Source organism: Salvelinus fontinalis, unplaced genomic scaffold (genome assembly GCF_029448725.1).
Source record: "Salvelinus fontinalis isolate EN_2023a unplaced genomic scaffold, ASM2944872v1 scaffold_0275, whole genome shotgun sequence".
NCBI lineage: Eukaryota > Metazoa > Chordata > Actinopteri > Salmoniformes > Salmonidae > Salvelinus > Salvelinus fontinalis.
Window position 1 is genome coordinate 179,820 of NW_026600484.1, and position 20,949 is coordinate 200,768.

Sequence of the window (20,949 nt, forward strand, 5' to 3'; positions counted from 1 at the left end):
CCTGTCCCTCATTATAATATACCTGTCCTCCCATTATAACATACCTGTCCTCCCCATCCCATTATAACATACCTGTCCTCCCCAGCCCATTATAACATACCTGTCCTCCCCAGTCCATTATAACATACCTGTCCTCCCCAGTCCATTATAACATACCTGTCCTCCCCAGCCCATTATAATATACCTGTCCTCCCCAGTCCATTATAACATACCTGTCCTCCCAGCCCATTATAACGTACCTGTCCTCCCCAGCCCATTATAACATACCTGTCCTCCCATTATAACATACCTGTCCTCCCCAGTCCATTATAACGTACCTGTCCTCCCATTATAACATACCTGTCCTCCCATTATAACATACCTGTCCTCCCCAGTCCATTATAACATACCTGTCCTCCCCAGCCCATTATAACGTACCTGTCCTCCCATTATAACATACCTGTCCTCCCCAGTCCATTATAACATACCTGTCCTCCCATTATAACATACCTGTCCTCCCATTATAACATACCTGTCCTCCCCAGCCCATTATAACATACCTGTCCTCCCCAGCCCATTATAACATACCTGTCCTCCCATTATAACATACCTGTCCTCCCCAGTCCATTATAACATACCTGTCCTCCCAGCCCACTATAACGTACCTGTCCTCCCCAGCCCATTATAACATACCTGTCCTCCCATTATAACATACCTGTCCTCCCCAGTCCATTATAACGTACCTGTCCTCCCATTATAACATACCTGTCCTCCCATTATAACATACCTGTCCTCCCCAGTCCATTATAACATACCTGTCCTCCCCAGCCCATTATAACGTACCTGTCCTCCCATTATAACATACCTGTCCTCCCCAGTCCATTATAACATACCTGTCCTCCCATTATAACATACCTGTCCTCCCATTATAACATACCTGTCCTCCCATTATAACATACCTGTCCTCCCCAGCCCATTATAACATACCTGTCCTCCCCAGCCCATTATAACATACCTGTCCTCCCATTATAACATACCTGTCCTCCCCAGCCCATTATAACATACCTGTCCTCCCCAGTCCATTATAACATACCTGTCCTCCCATTATAACGTACCTGTCCTCCCCAGCCCATTATAACATACCTGTCCTCCCATTATAACATACCTGTCCTCCCCAGCCCATTATAACATACCTGTCCTCCCCAGTCCATTATAACATACCTGTCCTCCCCAGTCCATTATAACATACCTGTCCTCCCCAGCCCATTATAATATACCTGTCCTCCCCAGTCCATTATAACATACCTGTCCTCCCAGCCCATTATAACGTACCTGTCCTCCCCAGCCCATTATAACATACCTGTCCTCCCATTATAACATACCTGTCCTCCCCAGTCCATTATAACGTACCTGTCCTCCCATTATAACATACCTGTCCTCCCATTATAACATACCTGTCCTCCCCAGTCCATTATAACATACCTGTCCTCCCCAGCCCATGATAACGTACCTGTCCTCCCATTATAACATACCTGTCCTCCCCAGTCCATTATAACATACCTGTCCTCCCATTATAACATACCTGTCCTCCCATTATAACATACCTGTCCTCCCCAGCCCATTATAACATACCTGTCCTCCCCAGCCCATTATAACATACCTGTCCTCCCATTATAACATACCTGTCCTCCCCAGCCCATTATAACATACCTGTCCTCCCCAGTCCATTATAACATACCTGTCCTCCCATTATAACATACCTGTCCTCCCCTGCCCATTATAACATACCTGTGCTCCCCAGCCCATTATAACATAAATATCCTCCCCAGTCCATTATAACATACCTGTCCTCCCCAGTCCATTATAACATACCTGTCCTCCCCATTATAACATACCTGTCCTCCCCAGCCCATTATAACATACCTGTCCTCCCCAGTCCATTATAATATACCTGTCCTCCCCAGTCCATTATAACATACCTGTCCTCCCCAGTCCATTATAACATACCTGTCCTCCCCAGTCCATTATAACATACCTGTCCTCCCCAGTCCATTATAACATACCTGTCCTCCCATTATAACATACCTGTCCTCCCCAGTCCATTATAACATACCTGTCCTCCCATTATAACATACCTGTCCTCCCATTATAACATACCCGTCCTCCCCAGCCCATTATAACATACCTGTCCTCCCCAGTCCATTATAACATACCTGTCCTCCCCAGCCCATTATAACATACCTGTCCTCCCCAGCCCATTATAACATACCTGTCCTCCCCAGCCCATTATAACATACCTGTCCTCCCCAGTCCATTATAACGTACCTGTCCTCCCCAGCCCATTATAACATACCTGTCCTCCCCAGTCCATTATAACATACCTGTCCTCCCATTATAACATACCTGTCCTCCCCAGCCCATTATAACATACCTGTCCTCCCCAGTCCATTATAACATACCTGTCCTCCCATTATAACATACCTGTCCTCCCATTATAACATACCTGTCCTCCCCAGCCCATTATAACATACCTGTCCTCCCATTATAAGATACCTGTCCTCCCATTATAACATACCTGTCCTCCCCAGCCCATTATAACATACCTGTCCTCCCATTATAACATACCTGTCCTCCGCAGGACATTATAACATACCTGTCCTCCCCAGCCCATTATAACATACCTGTCCTCCCCAGCCCATTATAACATACCTGTCCTCCCCAGTCCATTATAACATACCTGTCCCCCCATTATAACATACCTGTCCTCCCCAGCCCATTATAACATACCTGTCCTCCCAAAGTCCATTATAACATACCTGTCCTCCCCATTATAACATACCTGTCCTCCCCAGCCCATTATAACATACCTGTCCTCCCCAGCCCATTATAACATACCTGTCCTCCCCAGACCATTATAATGTACCTGTCCTCCCCAGCCCATTATAACATAACTGTCCTCCCCAGCCCATAATAACATACCTGTCCTCCCATTATAATATACCTGTCCTCCCATTATAACATACCTGTCCTCCCCAGCCCATTATAACATACCTGTCCTCCCCAGTCCATTATAACATACCTGTCCTCCCCAGCCCATTATAACATACCTGTCCTCCCCAGACCATTATAACATACCTGTCCTCCCATTATAACATACCTGTCCTCCCCAGCCCATTATAACATACCTGTCCTCCCCAGTCCATTATAACATACCTGTCCTCCCATTATAACGTACCTGTCCTCCCCAGCCCATTATAACATACCTGTCCTCCCATTATAACATACCTGTCCTCCCCAGCCCATTATAACGTACCTGTCCTCCCCAGCCCATTATAACATACCTGTCCTCCCATTATAACATACCTGTCCTCCCCAGCCCATTATAACATACCTGTCCTCCCCAGTCCATTATAACATACCTGTCCTCCCCAGTCCATTATAACATACCTGTCCTCCCCAGCCCATTATAATATACCTGTCCTCCCCAGTCCATTATAACATACCTGTCCTCCCAGCCCATTATAACGTACCTGTCCTCCCCAGCCCATTATAACATACCTGTCCTCCCATTATAACATACCTGTCCTCCCCAGTCCATTATAACGTACCTGTCCTCCCATTATAACATACCTGTCCTCCCATTATAACATACCTGTCCTCCCCAGTCCATTATAACATACCTGTCCTCCCCAGCCCATTATAACGTACCTGTCCTCCCATTATAACATACCTGTCCTCCCCAGTCCATTATAACATACCTGTCCTCCCATTATAACATACCTGTCCTCCCATTATAACATACCTGTCCTCCCCAGCCCATTATAACATACCTGTCCTCCCCAGCCCATTATAACATACCTGTCCTCCCATTATAACATACCTGTCCTCCCCAGTCCATTATAACATACCTGTCCTCCCAGCCCACTATAACGTACCTGTCCTCCCCAGCCCATTATAACATACCTGTCCTCCCATTATAACATACCTGTCCTCCCCAGTCCATTATAACGTACCTGTCCTCCCATTATAACATACCTGTCCTCCCATTATAACATACCTGTCCTCCCCAGTCCATTATAACATACCTGTCCTCCCCAGCCCATTATAACGTACCTGTCCTCCCATTATAACATACCTGTCCTCCCCAGTCCATTATAACATACCTGTCCTCCCATTATAACATACCTGTCCTCCCATTATAACATACCTGTCCTCCCATTATAACATACCTGTCCTCCCCAGCCCATTATAACATACCTGTCCTCCCCAGCCCATTATAACATACCTGTCCTCCCATTATAACATACCTGTCCTCCCCAGCCCATTATAACATACCTGTCCTCCCCAGTCCATTATAACATACCTGTCCTCCCATTATAACGTACCTGTCCTCCCCAGCCCATTATAACATACCTGTCCTCCCATTATAACATACCTGTCCTCCCCAGCCCATTATAACATACCTGTCCTCCCCAGTCCATTATAACATACCTGTCCTCCCCAGTCCATTATAACATACCTGTCCTCCCCAGCCCATTATAATATACCTGTCCTCCCCAGTCCATTATAACATACCTGTCCTCCCAGCCCATTATAACGTACCTGTCCTCCCCAGCCCATTATAACATACCTGTCCTCCCATTATAACATACCTGTCCTCCCCAGTCCATTATAACGTACCTGTCCTCCCATTATAACATACCTGTCCTCCCATTATAACATACCTGTCCTCCCCAGTCCATTATAACATACCTGTCCTCCCCAGCCCATGATAACGTACCTGTCCTCCCATTATAACATACCTGTCCTCCCCAGTCCATTATAACATACCTGTCCTCCCATTATAACATACCTGTCCTCCCATTATAACATACCTGTCCTCCCCAGCCCATTATAACATACCTGTCCTCCCCAGCCCATTATAACATACCTGTCCTCCCATTATAACATACCTGTCCTCCCCAGCCCATTATAACATACCTGTCCTCCCCAGTCCATTATAACATACCTGTCCTCCCATTATAACATACCTGTCCTCCCCTGCCCATTATAACATACCTGTGCTCCCCAGCCCATTATAACATAAATATCCTCCCCAGTCCATTATAACATACCTGTCCTCCCCAGTCCATTATAACATACCTGTCCTCCCCATTATAACATACCTGTCCTCCCCAGCCCATTATAACATACCTGTCCTCCCCAGTCCATTATAATATACCTGTCCTCCCCAGTCCATTATAACATACCTGTCCTCCCCAGTCCATTATAACATACCTGTCCTCCCCAGTCCATTATAACATACCTGTCCTCCCCAGTCCATTATAACATACCTGTCCTCCCATTATAACATACCTGTCCTCCCCAGTCCATTATAACATACCTGTCCTCCCATTATAACATACCTGTCCTCCCATTATAACATACCCGTCCTCCCCAGCCCATTATAACATACCTGTCCTCCCCAGTCCATTATAACATACCTGTCCTCCCCAGCCCATTATAACATACCTGTCCTCCCCAGCCCATTATAACATACCTGTCCTCCCCAGCCCATTATAACATACCTGTCCTCCCCAGTCCATTATAACGTACCTGTCCTCCCCAGCCCATTATAACATACCTGTCCTCCCCAGTCCATTATAACATACCTGTCCTCCCATTATAACATACCTGTCCTCCCCAGCCCATTATAACATACCTGTCCTCCCCAGTCCATTATAACATACCTGTCCTCCCATTATAACATACCTGTCCTCCCATTATAACATACCTGTCCTCCCCAGCCCATTATAACATACCTGTCCTCCCATTATAAGATACCTGTCCTCCCATTATAACATACCTGTCCTCCCCAGCCCATTATAACATACCTGTCCTCCCATTATAACATACCTGTCCTCCGCAGGACATTATAACATACCTGTCCTCCCCAGCCCATTATAACATACCTGTCCTCCCCAGCCCATTATAACATACCTGTCCTCCCCAGTCCATTATAACATACCTGTCCCCCCATTATAACATACCTGTCCTCCCCAGCCCATTATAACATACCTGTCCTCCCAAAGTCCATTATAACATACCTGTCCTCCCCATTATAACATACCTGTCCTCCCCAGCCCATTATAACATACCTGTCCTCCCCAGCCCATTATAACATACCTGTCCTCCCCAGACCATTATAATGTACCTGTCCTCCCCAGCCCATTATAACATAACTGTCCTCCCCAGCCCATAATAACATACCTGTCCTCCCATTATAATATACCTGTCCTCCCATTATAACATACCTGTCCTCCCCAGCCCATTATAACATACCTGTCCTCCCCAGTCCATTATAACATACCTGTCCTCCCCAGCCCATTATAACATACCTGTCCTCCCCAGACCATTATAACATACCTGTCCTCCCATTATAACATACCTGTCCTCCCCAGCCCATTATAACATACCTGTCCTCCCCAGTCCATTATAACATACCTGTCCTCCCATTATAACGTACCTGTCCTCCCCAGCCCATTATAACATACCTGTCCTCCCATTATAACATACCTGTCCTCCCCAGCCCATTATAACGTACCTGTCCTCCCCAGCCCATTATAACATACCTGTCCTCCCATTATAACATACCTGTCCTCCCCAGTCCATTATAACGTACCTGTCCTCCCATTATAACATACCTGTCCTCCCATTATAACATACCTGTCCTCCCCAGTCCATTATAACATACCTGTCCTCCCCAGCCCATTATAACGTACCTGTCCTCCCATTATAACATACCTGTCCTCCCCAGTCCATTATAACATACCTGTCCTCCCATTATAACATACCTGTCCTCCCATTATAACATACCTGTCCTCCCATTATAACATACCTGTCCTCCCCAGCCCATTATAACATACCTGTCCTCCCCAGCCCATTATAACATACCTGTCCTCCCATTATAACATACCTGTCCTCCCCAGCCCATTATAACATACCTGTCCTCCCCAGTCCATTATAACATACCTGTCCTCCCATTATAACGTACCTGTCCTCCCCAGCCCATTATAACATACCTGTCCTCCCATTATAACATACCTGTCCTCCCCAGCCCATTATAATATACCTGTCCTCCCCAGTCCATTATAACATACCTGTCCTCCCAGCCCATTATAACGTACCTGTCCTCCCCAGCCCATTATAACATACCTGTCCTCCCATTATAACATACCTGTCCTCCCCAGTCCATTATAACGTACCTGTCCTCCCATTATAACATACCTGTCCTCCCATTATAACATACCTGTCCTCCCCAGTCCATTATAACATACCTGTCCTCCCCAGCCCATTATAACGTACCTGTCCTCCCATTATAACATACCTGTCCTCCCCAGTCCATTATAACATACCTGTCCTCCCATTATAACATACCTGTCCTCCCATTATAACATACCTGTCCTCCCCAGCCCATTATAACATACCTGTCCTCCCCAGCCCATTATAACATACCTGTCCTCCCATTATAACATACCTGTCCTCCCCAGCCCATTATAACATACCTGTCCTCCCCAGTCCATTATAACATACCTGTCCTCCCATTATAACATACCTGTCCTCCCCTGCCCATTATAACATACCTGTGCTCCCCAGCCCATTATAACATAAATATCCTCCCCAGTCCATTATAACATACCTGTCCTCCCCAGTCCATTATAACATACCTGTCCTCCCCATTATAACATACCTGTCCTCCCCAGCCCATTATAACATACCTGTCCTCCCCAGTCCATTATAATATACCTGTCCTCCCCAGTCCATTATAACATACCTGTCCTCCCCAGTCCATTATAACATACCTGTCCTCCCCAGTCCATTATAACATACCTGTCCTCCCCAGTCCATTATAACATACCTGTCCTCCCATTATAACATACCTGTCCTCCCCAGTCCATTATAACATACCTGTCCTCCCATTATAACATACCTGTCCTCCCATTATAACATACCCGTCCTCCCCAGCCCATTATAACATACCTGTCCTCCCCAGTCCATTATAACATACCTGTCCTCCCCAGCCCATTATAACATACCTGTCCTCCCCAGCCCATTATAACATACCTGTCCTCCCATTATAACATACCTGTCCTCCCCAGCCCATTATAACATACCTGTCCTCCCCAGTCCATTATAACGTACCTGTCCTCCCCAGCCCATTATAACATACCTGTCCTCCCCAGTCCATTATAACATACCTGTCCTCCCATTATAACATACCTGTCCTCCCCAGCCCATTATAACATACCTGTCCTCCCCAGTCCATTATAACATACCTGTCCTCCCATTATAACATACCTGTCCTCCCATTATAACATACCTGTCCTCCCCAGCCCATTATAACATACCTGTCCTCCCATTATAAGATACCTGTCCTCCCATTATAACATACCTGTCCTCCCCAGCCCATTATAACATACCTGTCCTCCCATTATAACATACCTGTCCTCCGCAGGACATTATAACATACCTGTCCTCCCCAGCCCATTATAACATACCTGTCCTCCCCAGCCCATTATAACATACCTGTCCTCCCCAGTCCATTATAACATACCTGTCCCCCCATTATAACATACCTGTCCTCCCCAGCCCATTATAACATACCTGTCCTCCCAAAGTCCATTATAACATACCTGTCCTCCCCATTATAACATACCTGTCCTCCCCAGCCCATTATAACATACCTGTCCTCCCCAGCCCATTATAACATACCTGTCCTCCCCAGACCATTATAATGTACCTGTCCTCCCCAGCCCATTATAACATAACTGTCCTCCCCAGCCCATAATAACATACCTGTCCTCCCATTATAATATACCTGTCCTCCCATTATAACATACCTGTCCTCCCCAGCCCATTATAACATACCTGTCCTCCCCAGTCCATTATAACATACCTGTCCTCCCCAGCCCATTATAACATACCTGTCCTCCCCAGACCATTATAACATACCTGTCCTCCCATTATAACATACCTGTCCTCCCCAGCCCATTATAACATACCTGTCATCCCCAGCCCATTATAACGTACCTGTCCTCCCCAGTCCATTATAACGTACCTGTCCTCCCCAGCCCATTATAACATACCTGTCCTCCCCTGTCCATTATAACATACCTGTCCTCCCATTATAACATACCTGTCCTCCCCAGCCCATTATAACATACCTGTCCTCCCCAGTCCATTATAACATACCTGTCCTCCCATTATAACATACCTGTCCTCCCATTATAACATACCTGTCCTCCCCAGCCCATTATAACATACCTGTCCTCCCATTAAAACATACCTGTCCTCCCATTATAACATACCTGTCCTCTCCAGCCCATTATAACATACCTGTCCTCCCATTATAAGATACCTGTCCTCCCATTATAACATACCTGTCCTCCCCAGCCCATTATAACATACCTGTCCTCCCATTATAACATACCTGTCCTCCCCAGCCCATTATAACATACCTGTCCTCCCCAGCCCATTATAACATACCTGTCCTCCCCAGTCCATTATAACATACCTGTCCTCCCATTATAACATACCTGTCCTCCCAGCCCATTATAACATACCTGTCCTCCCCAGCCCATTATAACATACCTGTCCTCCCCAGTCCATTATAACATACCTGTCCTCCCCAGTCCATTATAACATACCTGTCCTCCCATTATAACATACCTGTCCTCCCCATCCCATTATAACATACCTGTCCTCCCATTATAACATACCTTTCCTCCCCAGCCCATTATAACATACCTGTCCTCCCCAGCCCATTATAACATACCTGTCCTCCCCAGTCTATTATAACATACCTGTCCTCCCCAGCCCATTATAACATACCTGTCCTCCCCAGCCCATTATAACATACCTGTCCTCCCCAGCCCATTATAACATACCTGTCCTCCCCAGCCTATTATAACATACCTGTCCTCCCATTATAACATACCTGTCCTCCCATTATAACATACCTGTCCTCCCCAGCCTATTATAACATACCTGTCCTCCCATTATAACATACCTGTCGTCCCCAGCCCATTATAACATACCTGTCCTCCCCAGTCCATTATAACATACCTGTCCTCCCATTATAACATATCTGTCCTCCCCAGCCCATTATAATATACCTGTCCTCCCATTATAACATACCTGTCCTCCCCAGCCCATTATAACATACCTGTCCTCCCCAGCCCATTGTAACATACCTGTCCTCCCCAGCCCATTATAACATACCTGTACTCCCCAGCCCATTATAACATACCTGTCCTCCCATTATAACATACCTGTCCTCCCATTATAACATACCTGTCCTCCCATTATAACATACCTGTCCTCCCATTATAACATACCTGTTCTCCCATTATAACATACCTGTCCTCCCCAGCCCATTATAACATACCTGTCCTCCCCAGCCCATTATAACATACCTGTCCTCCCATTATAACATACCTGTCCTCCCATTATAACATACCTGTCCTCCCATTATAACATACCTGTCCTCCCATTATAACATACCTGTCCTCCCCAGCCCATTATAACGTACCTGTCCTCCCCAGCCCATTATAACATACCTGTCCTCCCCAGTCCATTATAACATACCTGTCCTCCCCAGCCCATTATAACATACCTGTCCTCCCATTATAACATACCTGTCCTCCCCAGCCCATTATAACATACCTGTCCTCCCATTATAACATACCTGTCCTCCCATTATAACATACCTGTCCTCCCATTATAACATACCTGTCCTCCCCAGCCCATTATAACATACCTGTCCTCCCCAGTCCATTATAACATACCTGTCCTCCCCAGCCAATTATAACATACTTGTCCTCCCCAGCCAATTATAACATACCTGTCCTCCCATTATAACATACCTGTCCTCCCATTATAACATACCTGTCCTCCCCAGCCCATTATAACATACCTGTCCTCCCATTATAACATACCTGTCCTCCCCAGTCCATTATAATATACCTGTCCTCCCCAGTCCATTATAACATACCTGTCCTCCCATTATAACATACCTGTCCTCCCCAGCCCATTATAACATACCTGTCCTCCCCAGCCCATTATAACATACCTGTCCTCCCCAGCCCATTATAACATACCTGTCCTCCCCAGTCCATTATAATATAACTGTCCTCCCCAGCCCATTATAACATACCTGTCCTCCTCAGCCCATTATAACATACCTGTCCTCCCATTATAACATACCTGTCCTCCCCAGCCCATTATAACATACCTGTCCTCCCATTATAACATACCTGTCCTCCCCAGTCCATTATAATATACCTGTCCTCCCCAGTCCATTATAACATACCTGTCCTCCCATTATAACATACCTGTCCTCCCCAGCCCATTATAACGTACCTGTCCTCCCCAGCCCATTATAACGTACCTGTCCTCCCCAGTCCATTATAACATACCTGTCCTCCCATTATAACATACCTGTCCTCCCCAGTCCATTATAACATACCTGTCCTCCCATTATAACATACCTGTCCTCCCCAGCCCATTATAACATACCTGTCCTACCCATCCCATTATAACATACCTGTCCTCCCCAGTCCATTATAACATACCTGTCCTCCCATTATAACATACCTGTCCTCCCCAGCCCATTATAACGTACCTGTCCTCCCCAGCCCATTATAACATACCTGTCCTCCCATTATAACATACCTGTCCTCCCCAGCCCATTATAACATACCTGTCCTCCCATTATAACATACCTGTCCTCCCATTATAACATACCTGTCCTCCCATTATAACATACCTGTCCTCCCCAGCCCATTATAACATACCTGTCCTCCCCAGTCCATTATAACATACCTGTCCTCCCCAGCCAATTATAACATACCTGTCCTCCCATTATAACATACCTGTCCTCCCATTATAACATACCTGTCCTCCCCAGCCCATTATAACATACCTGTCCTCCCATTATAACATACCTGTCCTCCCCAGTCCATTATAATATACCTGTCCTCCCCAGTCCATTATAACATACCTGTCCTCCCATTATAACATACCTGTCCTCCCCAGCCCATTATAACATACCTGTCCTCCCCAGCCCATTATAACATACCTGTCCTCCCCAGCCCATTATAACATACCTGTCCTCCCCAGTCCATTATAATATAACTGTCCTCCCCAGCCCATTATAACATACCTGTCCTCCTCAGCCCATTATAACATACCTGTCCTCCCATTATAACATACCTGTCCTCCCCAGCCCATTATAACATACCTGTCCTCCCATTATAACATACCTGTCCTCCCCAGTCCATTATAATATACCTGTCCTCCCCAGTCCATTATAACATACCTGTCCTCCCATTATAACATACCTGTCCTCCCCAGCCCATTATAACGTACCTGTCCTCCCCAGCCCATTATAACATACCTGTCCTCCCCAGTCCATTATAATATACCTGTCCTCCCCAGTCCATTATAACATACCTGTCCTCCCATTATAACATACCTGTCCTCCCCAGTCCATTATAACATACCTGTCCTCCCATTATAACATACCTGTCCTCCCCAGCCCATTATAACATACCTGTCCTCCCCAGTCCATTATAACATACCTGTCCTCCCATTATAACATACCTGTCCTCCCCAGCCCATTATAACGTACCTGTCCTCCCATTATAACATACCTGTCCTCCCCAGCCCATTATAACGTACCTGTCCTCCCCAGTCCATTATAATGCACCGGTCCTGTTCTGCCCAGCCATGTGACTTCATAGGTTGAGTGACGTTATGATTGGGTAGATTTGACGTACCTGTCCTCCCTAGGCCGGCGTGACAGTGGACGGCCATCTTTCCCTCCTGGATGGCGAACGACATCACCTTGACCATGTCCAGTATAGTAGTCAGGGACGCCACGCCGTAGTCCTTCCAGCCGAAGTTATAGAAATAGACTGGAAACGGAGGAAAGACAATAGGACTTCTCATCCCAAAACACACCCTATTCCCTATAGAATGAAACTATAGAATGAAACTAGTGACCAAAGCAGTGCACTATAGAGACTAGGGTGGCAATTGAGACGGAGTAAGATCATGAACTACAATCGACCCCAACGATGTGGGCCAGAAGTATACAAAATGGTGTCGTCTAAGAGCGATGACGTGTTATACATTGTTACAAAGAAGGGCCAGAAGTATACAGAATGATATATAATACATATACATACATTAAAATGCAAATTAATTACTTAAAAATCATACAATGTAATTTTCTGTATTTTTGTTTTAGATTCCGTCTCTCACAGTTGAAGCGTACCTATGATAAAATGTACAGACGTCTACATGCTTTGTAAGTAGGAAAACCTGCAAAATCGGCAGTGTTTCAAATACTTGTTCTCCCCACTGTACATACATACAGTGCATTCAGGCCCCTTGACTTTTTCCACATTTTGTTACGTTACAGCCTTATTCCAAAATGGATTAAATATTTTTTTTCCCCTCATCAATCGACACAGAATACTCCATAACGACAAAGCAGAAACAGGCTTTTAAGAAATTTGTACAAAAAAAAACAGAAATACCTTATTTACATAAGTATTCAGACCCTTTGCTATGAGACTCGAAATTGAGCTCAGGTGCTTCCTGTTTCCATTGATCATCCTTGAGATGTTTCTACAACTTGATTGGAGTCCACCTGTGGTAAATTCAATTGATCGGACATGATTTGGAAAGGCACACACCTGTCTATATAAGGTCCCACAGATGACAGGGCATGTCAAAGCAAAAACCAAGACGTGAGGTACAAGGAATTGTACGTAGAGCTCCGGACTGGGGCAAAGGTTCATCTTTCCAACAGGACAACGACCCTAAGTACACAGCCAAGACAACGCGAGAGTGGCTTCGGGACAAGTCTCTGAATGTCTTTGAGTGGCCCAGCCAGAGCCCGGACTTGAACCCGATCAAACATCTCTGGAGAGACCTGAAAATAGCCTTGCAGCTACGCTCCCCAACCAACCTGAGAGGATCTGCAGAGAAGAATGTGATAAACTCCCCAAATACAGGTGTGCCAAGCTTGCAGCGTCATAACCAAGAAGAGTTGAGGCTGTAATCGATGCTAAAGGTGCTTCAACAAGGTACTAACTACAGGGAATGAATACTTACATAAACGTGATATTTCAGTTGTTGTTTTTTATAAATGAGCAAAAAATGTCTAAAAACCTGTAGATTTTTTTGTTTTCTTTTTAATCCATTTTAGAGTAAGGCTGTAATGTAACAAAATGTGGAAAAAGTCAAGGGGTCTGAAAACTTTCCGAAAGCCCTGTGTGACATATGAAATGTTTCTATTCCTTTGACACTGTCCTCCCGGGTGGCGCAGTGGTCTAGGGCACTGCATCGCAGTGCTAGCTGCGCCACCAGAGTCTCTGGGTTCGCGCCCAGGCTCTGTCGCAGCCGGCCGCGACCGGGAGGTCCGTGGGGCGACGCACAATTGGGCTAGCGTCGTCCGGGTTAGGGAGGGTTTGGCCGGTAGGGATATCCTTGTCTCAGTATGTAAAAATGTAATTAAAATGTATAAAAAAAATGTATAAAAATGTATAAAATGTATGCACTCTACTGTAAATCGCTCTGGATAAGAGCGTCTGCTAAATGACTAAAATGTAAAATGTACTTATGTGAGTGTAATGTTAACTGTTCATTTTTTATTGTTTATTTCACTTTAGTATCGATTACACTTGCTTTGGCTATGTAAACATGTGTTTCCCATGCCAATAAAGCCCTTTGAATTGAATTGATTGAGAGGTAAAGATACTCACTGCCAGCCTCCATGAACATCTCAGGTCTGTAGGTGAATCCAGAGTCGTGTTCCAGAGGGTTACCACAGCTGGCGTGTTCCCCGGGACGCTGCAGGTTGATCACCGTACGAAGGCCACACCTAGAGGGAACATGTTGTCAGCTATCAGACCCACCAATAGGCCTACACATCACACCTGAAAACACCAGGAGAACACTAACTGTCACTAGCTATTAGCACCACCAGGAGAACACTAGCTATTAGCACCACCAGGAGACCACTAGCTATTAGCACCACCAGGAGACCACTAGCTATTAGCACCACCAGGAGACCACTAGCTATTAGCACCACCAGGAGAACACTAGCTATTAGCACCACCAGGAGACCACTAGCTGTCACTAGCTATTAGCACCACCAGGAGACCACTAGCTATTAGCACCACCAGGAGAACACTAGCTATTATCACCACCAGGAGAACACTAACTGTCACTAGCTATTAGCACCACCAGGAGACCACTAGCTATTAGCACCACCAGGAGACCACTAGCTATTAGCACCACCAGGAGACCACTAGCTATTAGCACCACCAGGAGACCACTAGCTATTAGCACCACCAGGAGACCACTAGCTATTATCACCACCAGGAGACCACTAGCTATTATCACCACCAGGAGAACACTAGCTATTAGCACCACCAGGAGACCACTAGCTATTAGCACCACCAGGAGACCACTAGCTATTAGCACCACCAGGAGACCACTAGCTATTATCACCACCAGGAGAACACTAGCTATTAGCACCACCAGGAGACCACTAGCTATTATCACCACCAGGAGAACACTAGCTATTAGCACCACCAGGAGACCACTAGCTGTCACTAGCTATTAGCACCACCAGGAGACCACTAGCTATTAGCACCACCAGGAGAACACTAGCTATTATCACCACCAGGAGAACACTAGCTATTAGCACCACCAGGAGAACACTAGCTGTCACTAGCTATTAGCACCGCCATGAGACCACTAGCTATTAGCACCACCAGGAGACCACTAGCTACTAGCACCAACAGGAGACCACTAGCACCACCAGGAGCCCATTAGCTATTAGCACCACCAGGAGACCACTGGCTATTAGCACCACCAGGAGCCCACTAGCTATTAGCACCACCAACTAGTGGTCTCCTGGTGGTCTCAGGTGTGTAGGCCTATTGGTGGTGCTAATAACTAGTGACAGCTAGTGTTTAGTCTTGTAAAAACACCAACCACCAAATAAAGGAGAGTACCTTGTAAACTGTTCAATGATATTGTATTTCTCGAGGATTTCAGTAGAAGGCCTTGCCATCGCCAGCAAGTTGTCAGTTATCCTGCAGAGAGAGAGAGAAAGAGACACAGAGCGAGAGAGAGAGGAATGACACGGTGATTACACATCAGGACGGTTCACACAGCGTTAATGAATCACATACAGTACATGTAATATGAAGTATTTAAACGGAGCAGCCAGGAAAACAAGCGGATGAATGATGCTACCAGTTAAGCTGTTGGGCATTAGTTACGGGCCATGTGTGGCAGTGGAGGAGAGTGGAAAAGGGTGAGCAGCGTGTATTGATTACTTTGTGTTTACTTATTGATCAGGTATCTGTGACACCACCCAGCTGGCTGCCTCAGACATGGGAGGAGCAGCGTAGCAGAGGACTTACAGGAAAAATAAAGAATATTAAGGATACCCAGAGAATACAAAGAGAATATACAATAGACAGAGAATATAGAACACGCAGAGAATATAGAATACACAGACAATATAGAATACACAGAGAATATAGAATACAAAGAGAATATACAATAGACAGAGAATATAGAATACACAGACAATTTAGAATACACATATTTACATTTAAGTCATTTAGCAGACGTTCTTATCCAGAGCGACTTACAAATTGGTGCATTCACCTTATGACATCCAGTGGAACAGCCACTTTACAATAGTGCATCTAAATCTTTTAAGGGGGGGGGGGGGGGGTTAGAAGGGTTACTTTATCCTATCCTAGGTATTCCTTAAAGAGGTGGGGTTTCAGGTGTGACATAAGTTATTACAGTTTTTAATTTCCCGTTGGTAGGATAAACGTGCTTTCAGTTCGTCCCATTTATTTTCCAGCGATTGAACGTTAGCTAGCAGAACGAAAGGCAAGGGCAAATTAGCCACTCGTCTCCTGATCCTCACAAGGCTGATCTCTTTCCGCGAAACCTACGTTTCCTTTTCCAGCGAATCACGGGGATCTGGTCGGGTGTCTGTAGTATATCCCTCGCGTCCGACTCATTAAAGAACTCCTCGTCCAACTTGAGGTGACTGATGTCCCAGTTCTGATGTCCAGAAGCTCTTTTCGGTCATAAGAGACGGTAGCAGAAACATTATGTACAAAATAACTTACAAACAACGCAAAAAAACTAAAGAAATTGCATTAAAAAAAAAATATATATATATATATCTCATATATATATATACACTGCTCAAAAAAATAAAGGGAACACTAAAATAACACATCCTAGATCTGAATGAATGAAATATTCTTATTAAATACTTTTTTCTTTACATAGTTGAATGTGCTGACAACAAAATCACACAAACATTATAAATGGAAATCAAATTTATCAACCCATGGAGGTCTGGATTTGGAGTCACACACAAAATTAAAGTGGAAAACCATTGGCTGATCCAACTTTGATGTAATGTCCTTAAAACAAGTTAAAATGAGGCTCAGTAGTGTGTGTGGCCTCCACGTGCCTGTATGACCTCCCTACAACGCCTGGGCATGCTCCTGAGGAGGTGGCGGATGGTCTCCTGAGGGATCTCCTCCCAGACCTGGACTAAAGCATCCGCCAACTCCTGGACAGTCTGTGGTGCAACGTGGCGATGGTGGATGGAGCGAGACATAATGTGCTCAATTGGATTCAGGTCTGGGGAACGGGCGGACAAGTCCATAGCATCAATGCCTTCCTCTTGCAGGAACTGCTGACACACTCCAGACACGTGAGGTCTAGCATTGTCTTGCATTAGGAGGAACCCAGGGCCAACCGGACCAGCATATGGTCTCACAAGGGGTCTGAGGATCTCATCTCGTTACCTAATGGCAGTCAGGCTACCTCTGGCGAGCACATGGAGGGCTGTGCGGCCCCCCAAAGAAATGCCACCCTACACCATGACTGACCCACCGCCAAACCGGTCATGCTGGAGGATGTTGCAGGCAGCAGAACGTTCTCCACGGCGTCTCCAGACTATGTCACGTCTGTCACATGTGCTCAGTGTGAACCTGCTTTCATCTGTGAAGAGCACAGGGCGCCAGTGGCAAATATGCCAATCTTGGTGTTCTCTGGCAAATGCCAAATGTCCTGCATGGTGTTGGGCTGTAAGCACAACCCCCACCTGTGGACGTCGGGCCCTCAAACCACCCTCATGGAGTCTGTTTCTGACCGTTTGAGCAGACACATGCACATTTGTGGCCTGCTGGAGGTCATTTTGCAGGGCTCTGGCAGTACTCCTCCTTGCACAAAGGCGGAGGTAGCGGTCCTGCTGCTGGGTTGTTGCCCTCCTACGGCCTCCTCCACGTCTCCTGATGTACTGGCCTGTCTCCTGGTAGCGCCTCCATGCTCTGGACACTACGCTGACAGACACAGCAAACCTTCTTGCCACAGCTCGCATTGATGTGCCATCCTGGATGAGCTGCACTACCTGAGACACTTGTGTGGGTTGTAGACTCCGTCTCATGCTACCACTAGAGTGAGAGCACCGCCAGCATTCAAAAGTGACCAAAACATCAGCCAGGAAACATAGGAACTGAGAAGTGGTCTGTGGTCACCACCTGCAGAACCACTCCTTTATTGGGGGTGTCTTGCTAATTGCCTATAATTTCCACCTGTTATCTATTCTATTTGCAAAACAGCATGTGAAATGTAGTAGTAGTAGTAGTAGTAGTGGTGACCTGGGAAGGGGTTAGCGGGTGCTGCAATATTGCCCACTCCTGATTCTGCAGCTGCGAGCTGGTCCTACAGGTGATATCCATTCTGCAGCAGAGGCTGGTCCTACAGGTGATCCCTATTCTGCAGCAGAGGCTGGTCCTACAGGTGATATCCATTCTGCAGCAGAGGCTGGTCCTACAGGTGATATCCATTCTGCTGCAGACGCTGGTCCTACAGGTGATTCCCATTCTGCCACAGAGGCTGGTCCTACAGGTGATATCCATTCTACCGCAGAGGCTGGTCCTACAGGTGATCCCCATTCTGCCGCAGAGGCTGGTCCTACAGGTGATCCCCATTCTGCCGCAGAGGCTGGTCCTACAGGTGATCCCCATTCTGCCGCAGAGGCTGGTCCTACAGGTGATACCCATTCTGCCGCAGAGGCTGGTCCTACAGATGATCCCCATTCTGCCGCAGAGGCTGATCCTACAGGTGATCCCCATTCTGCCGCAGAGGCTGGTCCTACAGGTGATCCCTATTCTGCCGCAGAGGCTGGTCCTACAGGTGAAACCCATTCTGCCGCAGAGGCTGGTCCTACAGGTGATCCCCATTCTGCCGCAGAGGCTGGTCCTACAGGTGATCCCCATTCTGCCGCAGAGGCTGGTCCTACAGGTGATACCCATTCTGCCGCAGAGGCTGGTCCTACAGATGATCCCTATTCTGCCGCAGAGGCTGGTCCTACAGGTGATCCCCATTCTGCCGCAGAGGCTGGTCCTACAGGTGATCCCCATTCTGCCGCAGAGGCTGATCCTACAGGTGATCCCCATTCTGCCGCAGAGGCTGGTCCTACAGGTGCCTCCCATTCTGCCGCAGAGGCTGGTCCTACAGGTGATCCCCATTCTGCCGCAGAGGCTGGTCCTACAGGTGATCCCCATTCTGCCGCAGAGGCTGGTCCTACAGGTGATATCCATTCTGCCGCAGAGGCTGGTCCTACAGGTGATCCCCATTCTGCCGCAGAGGCTGGTCCTACAGGTGATCCCCATTCTGTCGCAGAGGCTGGTCCTACAGGTGATCCCCATTCTGCCGCAGAGGCTGGTCCTACAGATGATGACCCCATTCTGCCGCAGAGACTGGTCCTACAGGTGATATCCATTCTGCCGCAGAGGCTGGTCCTACAGGTGAACCCTATTCTGCAGCAGAGGCTGGTCCTTCAGGTGATCCCCATTCTGCCGCAGAGGCTGGTCCTACAGGTGATCCCTATTCTGCCGCAGAGGCTGGTCCTACAGGTGAAACCCATTCTGCCGCAGAGGCTGGTCCTACAGGTGATCCCTATTCTGCCGCAGAGGCTGGTCCTACAGGTGATCCCCATTCTGCCGCAGAGGCTGGTCCTACAGGTGATCCCTATTCTGCCGCAGAGGCTGGTCCTACAGGTGATCCCCATTCTGCCGCAGAGGCTGGTCCTACAGGTGATCCCCATTCTGCCGCAGAGGCTGATCCTACAGGTGATCCCCATTCTGCCGCAGAGGCTGGTCCTACAGGTGCCTCCCATTCTGCCGCAGAGGCTGGTCCTACAGGTGATCCCCATTCTGCCGCAGAGGCTGGTCCTACAGGTGATCCCCATTCTGCCGCAGAGGCTGGTCCTACAGGTGATATCCATTCTGCCGCAGAGGCTGGTCCTACAGGTGATCCCCATTCTGCCGCAGAGGCTGGTCCTACAGGTGATCCCCATTCTGTCGCAGAGGCTGGTCCTACAGGTGATCCCCATTCTGCCGCAGAGGCTGGTCCTACAGATGATGACCCCATTCTGCCGCAGAGACTGGTCCTACAGGTGATATCCATTCTGCCGCAGAGGCTGGTCCTACAGGTGAACCCTATTCTGCAGCAGAGGCTGGTCCTTCAGGTGATCCCCATTCTGCCGCAGAGGCTGGTCCTACAGGTGATCCCCATTCTGCCGCAGAGGCTGGTCCTACAGGTGATCCCCATTCTGCCGCAGAGGCTTGTCCTACAGGTTATTCCCATTTTGCCGCAGAGGCTGGTCCTACAGATGATCCCCATTCAGCCTACAGGTGACCCCCATTCTGCCTACAGGTGATCCCTATTCTGCAGCAGAGGCTGGTCCTACAGGTGATCCCCATTCTGCCGCAGAGGCTGGTCCTACAGGTGATCCCTATTCTGCCGCAGAGGCTGGTCCTACAGGTGAAACCCATTCTGCCGCAGAGGCTGGTCCTACAG

At 47.3% G+C, this 20,949-nt stretch overlaps 1 protein-coding gene across 2 annotated transcripts in view; it reads right to left on the reverse strand.

Moving 5' to 3' along the window:
- The window catches only part of ptpdc1a (protein tyrosine phosphatase domain containing 1a), a 111,722-nt gene that overhangs the window by 72,763 nt on the left and 18,010 nt on the right, over positions 1-20,949 (reverse strand). For both annotated transcript variants that reach the window (XM_055913201.1, XM_055913203.1), the window contains exons 2-4: positions 16,053-16,133; positions 14,793-14,911; positions 12,798-12,935 (exon numbers count right to left, since the gene is read on the reverse strand). In XM_055913201.1, the coding sequence (XP_055769176.1) occupies positions 12,798-12,935; positions 14,793-14,911; positions 16,053-16,133 (338 nt within the window). The remainder of the gene's footprint in view (positions 1-12,797; positions 12,936-14,792; positions 14,912-16,052; positions 16,134-20,949) is intronic.